The sequence below is a fragment of the Scyliorhinus torazame genome, chromosome 13 (genome assembly GCF_047496885.1).
Source record: "Scyliorhinus torazame isolate Kashiwa2021f chromosome 13, sScyTor2.1, whole genome shotgun sequence".
NCBI classification, from domain to species: domain Eukaryota; kingdom Metazoa; phylum Chordata; class Chondrichthyes; order Carcharhiniformes; family Scyliorhinidae; genus Scyliorhinus; species Scyliorhinus torazame.
The window spans coordinates 9298167-9316167 of record NC_092719.1 but is presented as its reverse complement, the minus strand read 5'-3'; the positions used below and the strand labels follow the sequence as shown (position 1 = coordinate 9316167).

Genomic DNA, 18001 nt, shown 5'->3' with positions numbered 1-18001 from the left:
ATGGCAAAGTGTATTAATTGAAGGTAATCTCTTGGGGAAAAAGCAGACATAACTGAGATCGAGAGAGTACGTGCAAATGATATTTTGAAGAAAACATAGTTTTAGAGGCACTAAATTTGCAATGTCAATTGACAATGGAAGAAGAGGTAATTGGAAGCTACACTGAAAAATAGACTGCATTCCCATTGTACAAATCCAACACAGATGCCTCTTGGAAAATGCTGAGTTATTATAAATCATATTTTGGAATCTCTTCCTCCAGAGAAGCATCCCACATATCATTCTGAGTTTTTCTTTTCCTTTTGTTGGATCATGGAGGCCATCAAAGACGGCATTACTTTCTCTGCTGCTGATCCTGTACTTTACAGCGTGGGTAGCTCCCAGTTTAGAAGTCAGCCTGCAAACTATTCAGGCTTTCAGGGGCAGACGTTTAGCCTGTTAACTTGGAATCTGAAGTCCAAGATGGGAACTCGGCTGTGTTGAATGTGAGATTACATATCCACTTTGAATACAAAAAGATTTAATGCGCCCTTCAGTTAAACATTCAGCTTCTTGGCTTTGAAAGTCACATCTCATCTTTGATGAGGCAAAGACAGTCGGAAAAACTCAAATGTTTTGTGAGTTCACAAGAAAACAAGGTTTTCACCTTTGGCAACTTGATAGTCTGAACACTAATGAAATATGTTTGCCAAACTACAAGAAAACCTCATTTTTGCCTCTGGACTCCAGTCCAGTCCAGTCCACTACCAGAACCCAGACTTACTCCAACATCAAAGAAAATAGGCAATATTTTTATAGTCCTCAGGCAATTAGAGGACCACCGCAGAGGCGTTGGCATTTAAGCAATAGCTCCAAGTTTATATCGGGAGTACCAAAGCTGTTGCTGATGCACTTTTGGTTTAGCTGAGTTGACTGGACAGCTAGTTTGTGATGCAGATCAAGGCCAACAGCACGGGGGTTCAATTCCAACGCCGGTGGAAGTTATTCATGAAGGCTCTGCCTTCTCAACCTTGCTCCTTGCCTGAGGTGTGGTGATCCTCATGTTAAACCATCAACAAGTTAGCTTGCCCCGTCAAAGGGGAAGGCAGCCTATGCTCATCTGGGACCATAGTTACTTTACATTTTACTTACACTTCCATGTACTGTGTCAATTTTAGAGCAGTCTTATTTTAAATCAGGAAGTTCTAAAATGTTAGCTGTAATGAATTTATGTTCTGGGATTTAGAGTTTCATATCGAAAATCGTATTTTGCCTCTAAATGCTATCTTGTTAACCATTCCTATGATGTTTTGAAGTCTGGTTTTCCTTATGCAGATAACTAGAAATTTCTTTCATGTTGGGGTCTGGTGTTCTAAAATAATAAATAGCTACCTTCATGCGCTTTGAATAATTTTCTGTTGCTATTGAAAGAATGTCATCTTGCATTCATATGATTTTAAGAAGAGGAAGAAAGATTTTCTTTTCATTTGGATGTGAATGATTTATTGCTGAAAGCTTTGGAGTGCTTGGATTCTTGAAATAAGTAAGTACTTGGGTAACAAAGGAAATATCTACTTCTTTCCCCCTTGGGTTTTTTGGACGGATTTTCTAATTTGCCATGATTTCATATGAGCACTTAACATAATGCAAAAGCAAAATACTGCAGAGGCTGGAAATCTGCATTAAAACCAAAAAAATGTTGGACGTACTCAGCAGGTCAGGCCACACCTGTGGAGAGAATCAAGAGTTAACGTTTCAACGATGACTCTTCATGAGCACTCTTCATGCTTGTTCTACATTCTTCAGTGTGTGTTATTGTTCGACAGATGTTAGACATGTTAACCCGATTACTGTTGGTGAGTTAACATCTGTGTAAATATAGCAGACAGGGTAATGAAGTACAGGAGGTACATGCATTTATACATGAAACTCACTGAAAAATTACCCTGTATATAATTTGCACATTTTCTTAAGATGTACTATTTTACTAAAGAAGCAATTTTTTGAGACTGCATTATTAATTTCCTCTGTCGTGTCCAAAGATGTGCAAGTTAGCTGGATTGGTCATGCTAAAAATTGCCCCTTAATGTCCAGCAATGTGTGGGTTAGGTACGGTTACGGGGATATGGCAGGGGTATGGGCCTAGGCAGGGTGCTCTTTCAGAGGGTCTGTGCAGACCTGATGAACCAAATGATCTCCTGCACTGTAGAGATTCTATGATTCTAATGGGGGCGTCACAGGCAAGGCCAGTATTTGTTACCCATCCCAAATTGCCCTTTAACTAAGTGTCTTGCCATTTCAGAGGGCAGTTAAGAGTCAACCACATTACTGTGGGTCCGGAATCACGGGCAATGCCGTCAGCGGCCGCTAACTCTCCCGCGCATGCGCCGCCTGGAGATGTCATTTCCGCGCCAGCTGGCGGGGCGGAAATTCGTCCGGCACCGGCCTAGCCCCTTAAGGTTGGGGCTCAGCCCCCAAAGATGCGGAGCATTCCGCACCTTTGGGGCGGCGCGATGCCCGACTGATTTGCGCCGTTTTGGGCGCCAGTCGGCGGACATCGCGCCGATACTGGAGAATTTCGCCCCACATGTAGGACAGACCAGGTGAGGATGGCAGATTTCCTTCCCTAAACAGCAATAGTGAACCAGATGGGTTTTTACAACAACCAATGCCAGTTTCATGGTCGCCATTACTGAGACTAGTTTTTTAATTCCAAGTTTTTGTTCATTGAATTTAGATTCTACCAGCTGTTGTGATGGGATGACATTTCCAGAGCATTGGCCTTTGGATTATAAACCCAACGAATTACCATTACACAACTGTGGATTGCCTCATTAAAGTTGATAACTTCTTTTTTAAATTAAATTAGTTATTTTATACCCAAATATAGCTTTGTATTGTGAGGATGTTCCAGTTGAGTTTATACATGCACTACCAGCTTTTGTAACAAAACAAAATCCTGACTGGTTAGTAAGTACCCACAGGGGCTGTTTAGCACAGGGCTAAATTGCTGGCTTTGAAAGCAGACCAAGGCAGGCCAGCAGCACGGTTCGATTCCCGTAACAGCCTCCCCGAACAGGCAGCGGAATGTGGCGACTAGGGGCTTTTCACAGTAACTTCATTTGAAGCCTACTTGTGACAATAAGCGATTTTCATTTCATCTCATTTTAGATTGTACCATCTAGCTTAGCACAGCTACAACATATTGTTGGTTCATAGAAAATGCTTTTATTTATTTCTGATTGTACAGTGTGTCTGTGTAGAATTAGTTGCTCAGGGGATACCAAGTAAAGTATTAGGTTTTATGCTTTTATAAACTACCTGATTAAAACGAAATTAAAATTGAAATAAATGAATGATTTTCTATCTATGTAGTGTATGTTAATACTGATATTGAAGTGCCATAGGCAATTAATTAAAAAACCTTTTGTACATAAAAGCATAATTAGCATGTAAAAGACTAGAAGCCCAAATAGTTCAGCTTTTTTGTTTTACTGCAGTAAATACAGTGACTAATCAAGTTAAATGGTGGTGTCTAAATAAAATGTGTAGAAATAAAAACAGTTAACTGGTATGAAGTGATCCTTTTATTAAAAAAAAGTCGATAATTTCTCCCAACATATTACAATTTTCTTAAATTAATGTAGCACTTTTATATTTTACCTTCCCACTCTTTTTCTCTCTCATTGACCCACAACCCTCAGCGGAGGTGCTTGCCTCAAGTGCTGCAAAGGCATAGTGAGAGTATTCTATCACTAAAGTAATCAAGTTGCTTTACAAGGCCCGACTGTGATCTTCCAGTTGCATATCAACAATTTCCATGCCGTGCATAGAATGTCTTCTGCTGTAAGGAAGTAAATCAATATTAATATGCTTATACAGTAATACAGAAACATTGTGGTTGGAAACATGGTAGCTGGGCCCACTTAATCTTGGGAGAAGGCCCACATCAGCCTCCCAGCAAATGTAACCCCCCCCCCCCCCCCCCCCCCACCAATTTATGTGGGATGGTTGAAGGGGCTGACTAGGGATTCCCAGCATCGGTGGCAGGTTGTCAAGTAGGCTCATTTATGAGCTAATTGTCAGCCATTATCCCTGAGCCCATTAATTTAGTGGTGGTGGTTCAGAGATTAAACAGAAGGTGCATCGCTTTCCTGTGCACTCAGAAAGAGGTAGTCGCTAAAAGCCACTCCTTTACTCCGACCTCCTCCCCTCCCACAGTTCCCATCCCTGTGATCGGCATCCCGCTCTTGCTCACCTTTGGCATGGGGTCCCAGGCTGACCCTGGGCATCCGAGGGGTGCAGCTAATAACCATCGCTGCAGGTCCGTCACCAGGGCTCTCAGTTATGGGGGATGCCTGACAGTGCCTGAAGGGCACTTGATTCCACCAGGCCGCCCCCATGGCACCTGATGGGGTCCGCACCAGTTTTTTTTGGCCCGAAAAAAATCCCAGGTATTATTTTTTGAAAAAGGATGCAAGAGCTAGAAATGGTTGTGCCATTGTAGTTCGCTAATATGTTGAGAACAATGGATTAAAATATCAATTCAGGAAATACAGCTTCTAAACCGTTTGCAGAAGACAAAGGAAAGGGATTTACACAACAATAGGAGCATGCAGAAAAACAAATCAAAAGGTTGATTAGAGGGCTAATGCAATGCCTATAAAAAGCATAGCTACAGTGGCAAAACATAACATTCAAAAATTCCTGTTCGATTAGCAAGAGGATTAAGAATTTGGGAAAATTAGGATTAAGGAATTAAATTGGTATGAAATGTTTTTTAAAAAGGGGAAATGAAGTGCAGCTGTCTGGAGGGATTTTGACCTGCAAATCCGAGTGGCAGAAGCAAGTGTTTAGGTTTGTGGCAAGTGGAAAACAATGGGGTATAGACAAAGTGGAGAGATGAGGCAATTGACACATATATCCTAAACGCTGGATCCACAAGGTGGGTAACATCAAAGAATTATAGCACAATAACTGGAGAAAGAGAGACAGTAGCACCTACCATCACAGCCATACCCAGCTGCAGAAACAGTCTCCCGAAAACAAGTTATTGCTACACGGGCAGCCAGTTAAGATCCAAAAGTGAAACGGAAAAGGTTTCACCTTCGCTGAAGATGATAGTTCCAAACATGGCCAAATAACCTGTGCATGGTAATTATCTGCTGGATTTAACTCATAGCTTTATATAATATTGGACGATATTTGGGAACAAAGGAGTGTCGAGTTCAGGAAACATAGATAGTTGGGAACCAAGAGGTAACTTGATATACTCTGTGTATAGCCATCAGTCTAATTAAGTATTGTAGTGTATTATAGTCCTTCTTGTCCTGTGTTTTTTTTCTTTTAAGTTAATAAGTATTCTTTATTAATTTATTAATTAGGGGCGGCACGGTGACACAGTGGTTAGCACTGCTGCCTCACAGCTTCAGGGACCCGGGTTCAATTCCGGCTGGGATGATTGTCTGTGTGGAGTTTGCACTTTCTCCCTGTGTCTGCGTGGGTTTCCTCCGGTTTCCTCCCACTGTCCAAAGATGTGCAAGTTAGGTGGATTGGCCACGCTAAATTTCCATTAGTGTCCAAAATGGTTGGGTAGGGTTGCTGGTCACGGGGATGGGGTAGAAGGTATGGGTTTAAGTAGGGTGCTCTTTCCATGGGCCGGTGCAGACTCAATGGGCCGAATGGCCTCCTTCTGCACTGTAGATATTGATACAATGACTGGACTATTCCACCTTGGTTGGCATATCTTTTCTCACAGTATACCAAATTGAAAATATATACTACTTAAGAACCGGTGTGCCCAGTTACTCTTCTGGTTTTTCGGATACCTTAGCACTTAATACCAGCAGGGCTTTTAACAGGGGTCTATATGAGAACAGGTGAGAGCATTAAAAGATACCAACAGGAGTGAAACTTAAAAATGAGCATGCTCAAATTCGGATACAGGCAGTTTTCTGTCAAGCTGCTGGATGGTATATGGTGGGAGGGCATTCAGGAGAAAACAGTCGTGTCTGGAGGTAACGGGTTCAGCAGGTAAGCTGAGGCAAGTGGGCAGATGGTTAATGTTAGAGGTGGAATTAGGTGGTCATTGTGATGGAGTTCACATGAAATCAGGAGCTGAGCTTGGGATCAAACAGGACATTGAGGTTGCAAATAGTCTTGTTCATCTTGAAATGCTGTCAGGGAGGGGAATAGAACTGGCAACGAGGGAACTGAAAGTTTTGGGGGAGCCAAACCTTTGCAATATCTCCTCATTTGGATCAGCATCCAATTCTACCATGCATATTGATGAAGTTCTTTGCATAGCTTTTCTACATTGAAAGTTCTCTTATAGATCCAAGCTGTTGTTGCCAATAATCATGGCAAGAAGCCACAAAAGATTTCCTTACCATTGATAGGTTTGCTGTATTGATACAAATGCCTGTTTTAGCTTTCAGCTTGGTGGTACTAATTTATTTAATACTCTCTCTTCACTGAAATAAAGAGCTGTTGTTCCAGTACATTGTTCACGCCTGAAGCAAATTATTACTTTTGATCAACTGAGTGATAATGTGCATGTATAGCAAATGTGTTTTTGTTCTTTTGAATATATTATTTGAATAGTAATTACACATTCAAGGCCACAGAATGTCAGTTTGCAAAGATGATTTTGAACATAAGACAGGTCTCAAAATCCAGAGTCAAAAATATTTTGACCTTTAAATGGAAAGATATAACTGCAAGGAACAGTATGCTTCAAGTTGAAGGAGCATGTTAACTGTTACTTATACAAATGAGAATGGAAACATTCTTAATTTATTTTAAATAGTAAAATTCTTTCTCCTGGACATGATACTTCAGTGGTTTGCAAGATTATTTTCACATAATTAGTCTGGTATCACAGAAGCTTTGTTTTAAACTTAAAAAAAGATTTTTGAGAAAATGTCTTTCATTGTCATTTTTGTAGTCCAGCTAAATGGGTACTTTTCAATTAACATTCATCATAGGATCACTGGATAGCCATTGAGAACTAGAACTCTGATTAATTATCTTGCTAATCTAGAAGCCGTGAAGGCAAATGTAACACCGCTACTGCTGCTCTTACTGGTTTACTGATTCTGTACAGACTTGCGACTGCGGGTGAGAACATTTGGGTCTTTATGGCTCTGCTGCTCTTTGGAAAAATTCACGAAGCTTGAGCTTTTATCACGGAAGGCATTAAAGTTTCTGATCACACCAATTTAGTCAAAATTGAGTACAGAAACATTAGATTGCAGTTTGTCCACTTCAAGAGAATTAAGTAATATTCAGGTGCCTGGTTTTAAGCAATGGAAATGTTTAAACAATAATGTGATAAATAAATGAAGCTGAGTGAAAATACCTTCCAGGCCTTGAACTGCATGTATTAAATAATGAATAAATTGTTTCAAATCGATTATTTTTATCGTTTATTCCAAGGTACAAAGGGAAAACATACAGGGCAATTATGAAAATTGTAAGGACGGCAGATCGAGTTGCAGATTTCTGCAGAAGGACTTGCATGAAGTTAGAATGTTGCCCAAACTTGTTTGGACCACTCATGGTTACTGACAAATGTCCCGAGAATTGCTCTGTTCACACAAAAACAAAATACAGTAAGTATTATAACTAAATAAATATTACAACCACATATTATGGCTAAGTAGTTCTTAGTACATGCATCAGAAATAGTGAGCTATTATGTTTGATTTTGTTGGAAGTAAATGGTTCCTTTGTACATGGGCATAGCTATGTAAATGCAAGCTTTACTAATTTTGAATATTTCGATGCTCCAGTCAATATAAAGGCTTCGACTGGCCTCAAAATCCTTTTTGCAATACTTTCCATGCTAATAGAACTTTGAATCAAGGCTTTTAGTCTTATTAAAATGTAATTTGTATCCTCTTGGGCCATTGAGTTCTTCCTATTATCTCGGACTTTGAAGTAAGGCAAGAATTGGAAAGGAGAGGAAAACAGTACAAGATGTTCTGTACATCTTGAAGTTGATTACAGAAAAGCATTGTGTTTTGGGAGCAATTTGCTTTTCCACCTTCCTAGTTCAACATTTGTTTTTTCTGAATACAACAACTTTGGATTAATATGGATGTACTACTTAATTACTTCATACAGTTGTTGGTGCTGTGTTTGTTGGTTACTGCACAAACGTAGAATAGGAACTAAAACGCTTTTAATTGTGATATGCATCCTGCAGCATTAAGAGATATATTTGGACAATAAATACAAACCTATTCTGAAAATGTCTCAATGATGAATTAGTATACTAGTGGAAGTTATAGAGTAGCCTAAAATTTTCTTCAGGGTTATTGACATTTGAAGTATTTTGCAAATCAATTTGTCAAGTTCATAAGGTGAACAGAACTAGTAATACAATCGCCAATTCATCACTAACCTGACCAATTTTTCTTGCAAATTAAGATGAGGAAGAAAAGTTAAATTCTGCAGCTCCCAAGCATGGTAGATTTGAATTGCTTGATTTTTTTAAAATTAATAACAGGGAAGTGATGCCCTCGTGTACATTCATTCACCGAGTATATTTTATTGATTTTTTTTGTCCCAGCTTATTACTATGGAAAAAAGAAGAAAATCATCAGACCTCCTGTTGGACACAGCAACATAGAAAACAACAATAAAAAACCTGCTAGGCGCAGGAAAAAGCGCAGGTCTTGTTTTGTCCAAAAGAAAAAGCGTTCATCCACTTCAGTGGACTATGTTGCACAGGTATCAGATGCATTTTATTTACAGAGGCAACTGCAACTTTAAATTGCTGACTGAACGTTATAACTGTGCTGACCACAAATAGTTGGCATGATTAGCATTTGCTTGTGATGTAGGGTTGTGGTAATTTTTTTCTTAATCCATATATAATTGTACAACTATATAAATGTAAAATATTTAGGACAGAGGGCAAGAGCAACATTTTTTCACAGAACGTTGTGGACTGGAAGAATTGCGAATTCACCATATTAACATTTAAGGATTAAAATCAGGTTGAAGACAATGGGGCTAAAGATGTATGGGATTGGGGGAGGGGTGGGTGGGGGTCACATGAGATTAGAACAAATGCTTTAATGACGGATAAACACCAATGCGTCTCTACTCCTTGTCGCTTATGCCGCGTTCAAGTCTGAAAACAAAGAATAATGACTGATTCTAAGCCTTAGCAAATACAACAACATCTGACTTTATTTGTGCTTACACATTTTGTATTTATCCAAAATGAACTACAGGAAAATGGAGATGACAAAGATTATGGCCAAGATATGATTGATGATGAAACAGGAAGCGATGGAACAAGCTCTGAACAGCGTGATGATCAAACCGACACATCCTCGGAGATGCCCGATGTCAAACCAAAACGATTAAGAAGACTGCGATCAGCTTCAGAACCACCCCGCCCTCACGTAGTAGACAGGGCAAAGCGAAAAAGAAGGGCGGGGACATCATCACTTTCTGAGGATGACAAATATGATTCTCTTAAATGCTCAGCACCAAAGGTAAATTGTACGATGTGTTCTTTCGTGGTTATTTTGAGTTTTAACATTGAATTTATACGTTAACATAATAAAATGTCCAAACCTGCTTCACAGGAGCATTATAGAATGCAATTTGGCACTGAGCCACATGAGATATTAAGGCACATAACCAAAAGCTGAGTGAATTTTAAGGGGCATCTTAAAAGAATTATGGAATTGACAGTGCAGAAGGAGGCCATTCAGCCCATCGAGTCTGCACTGGCCCTTGAAAAGAGCACCCTACGTAAGCCATACCTCCATCCTATCCCCGTAACCCAGTACCCCCACCTAACCTTTTGGACGACTAAGGGGCAATTTATCATGGTCAAGCCACCTACCCTGCACATCTTTGGGCTGTGGGAGGAACCCGGAGCACCGGGAGGAAACCCACGCAGACGCTGGGAGAACGTGCAGACTTCACACAGACAGACACCCAATGTGGGATTGAACCCGGGTCCCTGGAGCTGTGAAGCAGCAGTGCTAACCACTGTGCCACCGCAGGAGGAAAGTGAGGGAGCGAGATGGAGAGGTTAAGGAATGGAATTCAGGGTTTATGGCCTTGGCAGTAGAACTCACAGTCGCCAATGGTAGAGTGACAAATATTGTGGATGGAGGAGTGCAAATATCTTGGATGGTAGTATAGCTGCACGAGGTCTGGATAAAGTTGAGGTGATGGCGGGATTTGAAAACAAAGGAGCTAATGTTAAAATTGCAGTAAAATTGAAAATGCTGGAAACATTCAGCAGGTTAGGCAGCATCTGTATCGTGAGATAAACAAAGTTAACATTTCAGGTCTGTGATCTTGCAAAATTGAGGTGGTGCCAATGCAAGGGGTGATGAGTCAACGGATTTTGGCACAAGTTTGCGTACAGGCAGCAGTGTTTTAGCTGACTTCAAGTTTACAGAGGGTAGAGCATGAGAGGCCAGTAAGAAATGCTGTGACTAGTCAAAACTAGAAGCAGCAAAGGATTGGGTGAGGGTTTCAGCAGATGAACTGAGGCAGGAGTAAAGTTGGGCAATGTTAGAGATCAGGGCCGGGAATCTCCCCTACCCGGCGGGGCAGGGGGTCCCGGCGGGATGGAATAGCGGGAACCACTCCGGTGTCGGGCCGCCCCAAAGGTGCGGATTACTCCGCATCTTTAGGGGGCCAAGCCCTCACCTTGAGGGGGTAGCCCCGCGCCGGAGTGGTTGGCGCGCAGCTGGCCGGCGGGAAAGGCATTTGGCGCCACGCCAGCTGGAGCCGAAAGGACTTCGTCGGCCGGTGGAAGTCCAAGCATGCGCGGGAGCGTCAGCGGCTACTGACATCATCCCCGCGCATGCGCGGGGGGGGGTGTCTCTTGCCCGTCGGCCATGGCGAAGGCTGTGGCCGAGGCAGAGGGAAAAGAGTGCCCCCACGACACAGGCCCACCCACGGATATGTGGGCCCCGATCGCGGGCCAGGCCGCGGTGGGGGCACCCCCAGGGGCCAGATCGCCCCTCGCCCCCCCCCTCCCCCCCCCCCCCCCTCCAACAGGGCCCCGGAGCCAGCCCGCGCTGCCTAGTCCCACCGGTAAGAGAGTTGGTTTGATTCTCACCGGCGGGACTGGCATGACAGCAGCGGGACTTCGGGCTGGAGAATCGCTGGGGGGGGGGGCGACCCGCCGGCCACGCGTCGCGATTCCCACCCTCGCCAAATATCCGGTGCCGTAGAATTCGGCAACCGGCAGGGGGTGGGATTGACGCCAGCCCCCGGCGATTCACCGACCCGGCGGGGGGTCGGAGAATCCCGCCCCAGGTCATTACTGGAATGAAGGAGGTGACTTTCGAGGAAAGGTTGAGCAGGTTGGGCCTCATTGGAAATTAGAAGAATGAGCGCTAATTTTATTAAAAATCTAAGAATTTGAGGGGATTTGACAGGGGAGATGCTGAGAGAACGTTTCCCTTCCTGGAGGAATCTAGAACCAGTTTAAAAATAAGGGCTCTCCCGTATAAGACCGAGATGAGTAGTAATTTCCCCTCTGAAGGTTGTTGGTCTTCGGAATTAATTGGGGGATGCTTCGTTGAATGTACTCGAGACTGAATTGATGGATGTTTGATCCACAAGGGAGTCTATGGTTATGTGGAGGATAGAGTTAAGGGCACAGTCAGATCAGTCATCACATTCAATGGACGAACCAGCTCATTGGGCCAAAATACCACCTGCTTGTTCAATTGCAGTAGGCGGTGCTCTTGGTGACAGCACAGATATGTGGTTGGAAACACGCCAGAGTTAAATATGGTATCAAGATTACAAATAGTATTTTGAACCTCATACAGTTACCAGGCTGCGAAATGGAACTGGTGGCTCGGGAGTAGGGAGCATGGTTTGAGGGGGAACCAAAGACAATGGCTTCAATCTTCCGAATACTTACTTGGAGAAAATGTTTGCACTTTAGTTACTGAATTTGGGTGAAGCAGTTTGACAGTTTAAAGACAGTTGGGAGGCCAAGGTGGGGATTGAGCTGGATTTCATCAGCATATAGGTGGGAACCGCCAATTCAGTAGATTTTAAAAAAAATTAAATTTAACCTAATATTATGTTAGGAAACTTCAGATTGGATCAGCGGCCACTTTACACTTCACTGAACTTAAACCCAATTTTACTTTCCAAAATGAAGATAAGGGGCGCGAATCTCCGACCCCCCACCGGGTCGGAGAATCGCCGGGGGCCGGCGTGAATCCCGCCCCCGCCGTGTCGCGAATTCTCCGCCACCGGAGATTCGCCGGGGGCGGGAATCGCGCCAGTCGGCAGGAATCCCCCCACGATCCTCCGGTCCGCGATGGGCCGAAGTCCCACCGCTGTCAACCCACGCAAGCCGGCGTGCATTGAACCACCTTTGGGACGGCGGGACACAGCGGCGCGGGCGGGCTCCGGGGCGGGGCGCCGGGCGATCTGGCCCCGGGGGGTGCCCCCACGGTGGCCTGGCCCGCGATCGGGGCCCCACCGATCCGCGGGCGGGCCTGTGCCGTGGGGGCACTCTTTTCCCTCCACTGACCCCCTCCACTGCGCATGCGCGGGGATGCCGTGAGCGGCCGCTGACGCTCCCGCACATGCGCCGCCCGGCAAAGTCATTTCCGTGCCGGCTGGCGGGGCACCAAAGGCCTTTCCCACCAGCTGGCGGGGCGGAAATCAGTCCGGCGCGGGCCTAGCCCCTCAAGGTGAGGGCTCGGCCCCTCAAGATGCGGAGACTTCCGCACCTTTGGGGCGGCGCGATGCCGGACTGATTCGCGCCGTCTTTGGCGCCGGTCGGCGGACATCGTGCCGATATCGGAGAATCCCGCCCCTGGTCATTTGTGATGTAAAATGATCCGTCGACCGAATCCCATCAGTTCTCTGCTGGACAGGTTATAATTATCCCCAGTGTGATTTCAACAAATCTAACTTTTATTGGCAGTTTCATGCAGCATGGCTTTTCTGTTCATAGCTCTGCTTTGTTGACATTTATATTTGTTTAAAGGTTTACCAGTTAAGTTGATTTTTTGATGAAGTCCAGTGCAGACCGGATAAGTTCTAATGCAAAGGCAATTAAGAATATTTTTCTGAGGTAATGCTCCTAGCACAGGTTTAGTTTTATATAGAGACCGGGAGCGGGATTCTCCGTAATAGCCGCGATGTCCGCCGACCGGCGCCAAATACGGCGCAAATCAGTCCGGCATCGCGCCACCCCAAAGGTGCGGAATTCTCCACATCTTGAGGGGCCGGGCCCTTGCCTTGAGGGGGCTAGGCCCTCGCCGGACTGATTCCGCCCCGCCAGCTGGCGGGAAAGGCCTTTGGTGCCCCGCCAGCCGGCGCGGAAATGACTTTGCCGGGCAGCGCATGCGCGGGAGCGTCAGCGGCCACTCACGGCATCCCCGCGCATGCGCAGTGGAGGGGGTCTCTTCCGCCTCCGCCATAGTGGAGACCATGGCGAAGGCGGAAGGAAAAGAGTGCCCCCACGGCACAGGCCCGCCCGCGGATCGGTGGGCCCCGATCGCGGGCCAGGCCACCGCGGGGGCACCTCCCGGGGCCAGATCGCCCCGCGCCCCCCCCCAGGACCCCGGAGCCCACCCGCGCCGCCGTGTCCCGCCGTCCCAAAGGTGGTTCAATCCACGCCGGCTGCCGTGGGTTGACAGCGGTGGGACTTCGGCCCATCGCGGACCGGAGAATCGCCGGGGGATTCCCGCCGACCGGCGCGATTCCCACCCCCGCTGAATCACCGGTGGTGGAGAATTCGCGACACGGCGGGGGCGGGATTCCCGCCGGCCCCCGGCGATTCTCCGGTCCAGTGGGTGGTCGGAGAATCGCGCCCCGGATTTATGGGGGTGGAACCATAAATTAAGTTGGTCACCAAGTAAGGGGACACATATTCTGAGGGATATTTAAACCCGCCATTAGCCTTTGCCAAGACTAGATAGGAAGAAATGACTGCCTGTCCTCCCATTCCTTTTGTTTTGTATTGTAATGAACCCTCTTTTTTTGGCAGGAACTTATTGCACTGGTTTATTTTACCTGCTGGAAATGCAAGTTATGAGAAGACATCAAATAAAGATCACTGATTTTATGCATTTAATACTTTACTAACCTGAACCTGAAAAACCAAACTCTTAGCTATGATAAAGGCATCCTTTACATGTTTTAGTGTAGCAATTGTAAAGTAAAATGGTTCTATTCCACAAAATTAAATATAAAAATGCATTAACTAAAATTATTTTACAAACGCTTGAAGTCTTAATGTCCAGTTAAATTGCTACAAATTAAACCTGCTCATTAGTTCTGTTGTATCAAAATATTATGCTGCGCTTAACTTCTTGACCTAACGGATTGCATTCATATATGACTAATCAAAATGCTGTTTGCAGCACTGCATTATTTTAAATTTCTCCCCTCTTAAGTTAACCCATAATGGTGTATAGTTCCACAGATACTACCAGTCTCTTGTATATGTGGCCATTACATGTGAGTTTAGCTAGTGAGAAAGGAAAATGAGAGCTGAGCTTGACCCACAGTTCTCACTCACCTGCGTCACTTTCTGCCGTCTGAGCAGGAATCCCCAAATATTAATCAGGAGCAGGTGGCCTTGGTGATTTCCATCCCCTTTCTCAATCTCTGCAGCAACTGTAGTGCCCTACCACTGCTCAACTGAGATTAGCTACCTCCCCACAGACAACAAATTCAAGCTGGGGCTTCCTGTAACTATAACTCAGCAGTGCATTTATACCTATTGAAGTTATTGCACCTTTAATCATTTTATGAGCTAGTTTTAGAAGAAAAACACTAGCTACGTGCATGCCAATATTTTTTTTTAGATGATAAAAGATTTCAACAAGAAAGCTATTGCCTGAAAGAATAAATAAATATAGATATTTGAATAGAAGTTATTTCAGCCCAGTACTTTATTTCACCATGTTATGTATTTCCATTGAAGTGTGTTAAGGAATAAATTTGTTGTTTTGTATCTACTGCAGGAAATTAGACAAAGTGAAGAAGATAAACTTGTTCTGGAAAGTAATCCCTTGGAATGGTCAGTGGCTGAAGTTGTCAGATTCATTAAGTCCACAGACTGTGCACCTCTTTCAAAAATATTTCAGGAACAGGTAATTTTACAAATAGATACCTATCAAAATCAAAAGGACAGTTACTTCAATATTATTGTGCATTTAAATAATTTAGCCCATCTTGAAGAGACAACCATGAATTTTTGTTGTAATTCTGCCATCTCTACATTAGGAAAGATGTCACTATATTTTCCTGTTTTTGCTGGAATTTGTTTTGTAGGAATAATGTCCCGAAAGGAATAGGCAACCTGTGTGATTTTTAGTCCAGCATGCTAACTAACTTTCAGCAAGTGTGTTAAAGACAATCTGTCTTTTAGCATTGAACATACCAAGCAGATAAAATGGTTCAACTGGTACTTAAATTTAAAAGACCCCAGAAGGGGTAAAGAAGGAGGTAATTTGATTGTAAAATATTTGCTGATATGACTAGGGAATTAATTTTGCATGAGAATACTTTTTGTTTATAATGAAACGCCTCCGAGATCAGCAGGTCTATATTGTGAATTGAAGCATAAAATCAACTGAAATGAATCCTTTGGAGTGCAAAGCATTCCAAATGCTTGAGAGCAACAACTTTCCTGTAATGCAGAGGACGTTATGATCGCTACATTATTATAAAGATACACTTTCACAGACTTCATTATTGAACACAAAAAATATTTATTAATAAGAATTGTCCAGCAGTTTCATGACTGTAGCCAGCTTCATACATGTCTCTTGCTTAAGAGAGGGCTCCACCCCCTGGAATGATTCCCTGCTTAGAGTCCCAATTGGTCCCTCAAGCTAGGTGATCCTTTTCTGCTCTGTTGTCCTTAAAGGGACAATCACCATATCCCTCCCCTTTAACTCCTTTATACAATCTTCATTAATTAAATAACTCAGTCCTAAATCCCAACGAAACATTATATACATGCATTGGGCAATTACAAATAGTCTTTGAGGGTTTTTTCTGGAGCAACATAATTCTGCGGTCTGAGATGCTTCCAGCGGATCGACATTAACAGGAACTGCAATAACGGGTACCTCTTCTGGCACAGGCAGTTCATTACTCCTTGCTTCCACTGAGACATTAGTTATGTCTACAACAGGTCGATCAGATACATGTTCAAAAACATTTCTTGGTGGCAACACTGACTGCTGGAGCATCTCTCTATCCCTAAAGTAGTCCATGTGTTTACGAACGATGCATGTCTATTTGGTGTGACGGGGTCTGGTCTGAGACAATAATTATGAGGATTTAACTGGCTCCACCACCAAAGTTTCATGTTACGTACTTAAGCTGGGTTTTTATGTTGCAGTGGTGATGGCTCATTGATTAGATCTTGAAGCTTGTGTGTTTAAATATGAACACTTCTATTTGTCTGCTTTAACAATGTACAGTTCCAAATATGATCTTGCATGGAGTTGTTCCGTGTAGGCTTGCTGTTGACTGAGTTCTGTCCGAGACTGTTCTCTGACCATGTGACTGCATCCATCACTTTGTGGGCAATGCCACTCTCCAAGCCCAGGTTGACTCTTGTTATGCCAAGCCCCTTACATTAAAATGCACGGAGGCACATATCCTAATACAACACAGTCTTGACAGTACTGTCATAATCCTGGTCTGCACATGTGAGAGACTGGCCGTGGTACTCTGTTCCTGGTACCTTGGCCGTGTGGAAAATATCTTCTCTTTCCAGCGTTTCAATTCATCGAACATTTTATCATATTGGTTCTTGTGCTTTTCTATTAGTGACCATTTCAGCAATCTTGTTTGTGCTCGTAATCTCAGTTTCTGTCTCTGTCTCAATTGCTGAGTCCGCTGTCAACTTCAGTGTTTTTACCTCTTCAGTTAATTTCCCATTGTCACGTTTCCCTTCTTCAAGCTCTTGCTCTTACGATTCTGTTCTTCACTGGATTTGTTCTTATATTCTAGTTGCTTTTTGATGGAGTTCAGCTTACTCTACATTTGTCTCATCAATTTCTCTTTAACTTAATTTTCTAAATTTTTACAACGTTTTAAAAGTTTGCTGTCAGTCATTTCATCTTGTTTTAATGTCTTCTCTCGCGCTTTAATTATTTTTTTGCTGACTTCTCTTCCATGTTCAGTAGTTCCTAGTTCCTTCTGAGATCTTTGATTCCTGCGTTTTTTCCAAGGGAATTCATGTTCTTAATGGACACATCCATTTCACAAATGTAACCTTCAGTTCTGCTTGTCTTAACACGGGGTGGCACAGTGGTTAGCACTGCTGCCTCACAACGCCAGGGACCCAGGTTCGATTCCGAACTCGGGTGACTGTGGAGTTTGCACATTCTCTCCGTGTCTGCGTGCATTTCCTTCGGGTGCTCCGGTTTCCTCCCACAATCCAAAGATGTGCAGGTTAGGTGGCTTGGCCAGGCTAAATTGCCCTTTAGTGTCCAATGGTTAGTTGAGGCTACAGGGACTTGGCGGGGATTGGGTCTGTGTAGGGTGGTTTCACGAATGATTGGTGCAGACTCGATGGGCCAAATGGCCTCCTTCTCCACTGTAGGGATTGCACTGTAGGGATTCTATGATTCTAACTTAAGGCATATCCTTTTGGGTTCATTGATGGTCAGGTCTGTCTCCAACAAAATGGTAACTTATTTCCATTCTGTAATTTTCTTGTTTCCCCCTCTTTCTGGGGTCTTTCATTATCTCCTCTTTCTGCGGCCTTTGTTGCTCATGGATTTTTTTTTTGATGATGCCCCCAATCTGGGGTCTGTTTTTTGTCCTACTTCTGGTGGGTTATTCCAGTGCCTCCCTTCTGTGATCTTCATTGCCTCGTCTCTGAGGTCTTCCATTGCCACTTCTCTGAGGGTTTCCATTGCCACTTCTCTGAGAGCGTCCATTGCCTGTTCTCTGAGGGATTCCATTGCCTCTTCTCTGAGGTATTCCATTGCCTCTTCTCTGAGGTTTTCCATTGCCTGTTCTCTGAGGG

At 43.9% G+C, this 18001-nt stretch overlaps 1 protein-coding gene and 1 long non-coding RNA gene across 5 annotated transcripts in view; one reads left to right on the top strand and one right to left on the bottom strand.

Annotated features, from left to right (window-relative positions):
• The window catches only part of sfmbt2 (Scm like with four mbt domains 2), a 175968-nt gene that overhangs the window by 127443 nt on the left and 30524 nt on the right, over positions 1–18001 (top strand). For all 4 annotated transcript variants that reach the window (XM_072471033.1, XM_072471034.1, XM_072471035.1 and 1 more), the window contains exons 17-20: positions 7417–7592; positions 8555–8715; positions 9225–9491; positions 14973–15101. In XM_072471033.1, the coding sequence (XP_072327134.1) occupies positions 7417–7592; positions 8555–8715; positions 9225–9491; positions 14973–15101 (733 nt within the window). The remainder of the gene's footprint in view (positions 1–7416; positions 7593–8554; positions 8716–9224; positions 9492–14972; positions 15102–18001) is intronic.
• Positions 7394–18001, bottom strand: part of LOC140387840 (uncharacterized) — a 44404-nt gene continuing 33796 nt past the window's right edge. Inside the window, exons 2-3 of the long non-coding RNA XR_011934013.1 lie at positions 8387–8561; positions 7394–7568 (exon numbers count right to left, since the gene is read on the bottom strand). This is a non-coding gene — a long non-coding RNA (uncharacterized lncRNA). The remainder of the gene's footprint in view (positions 7569–8386; positions 8562–18001) is intronic.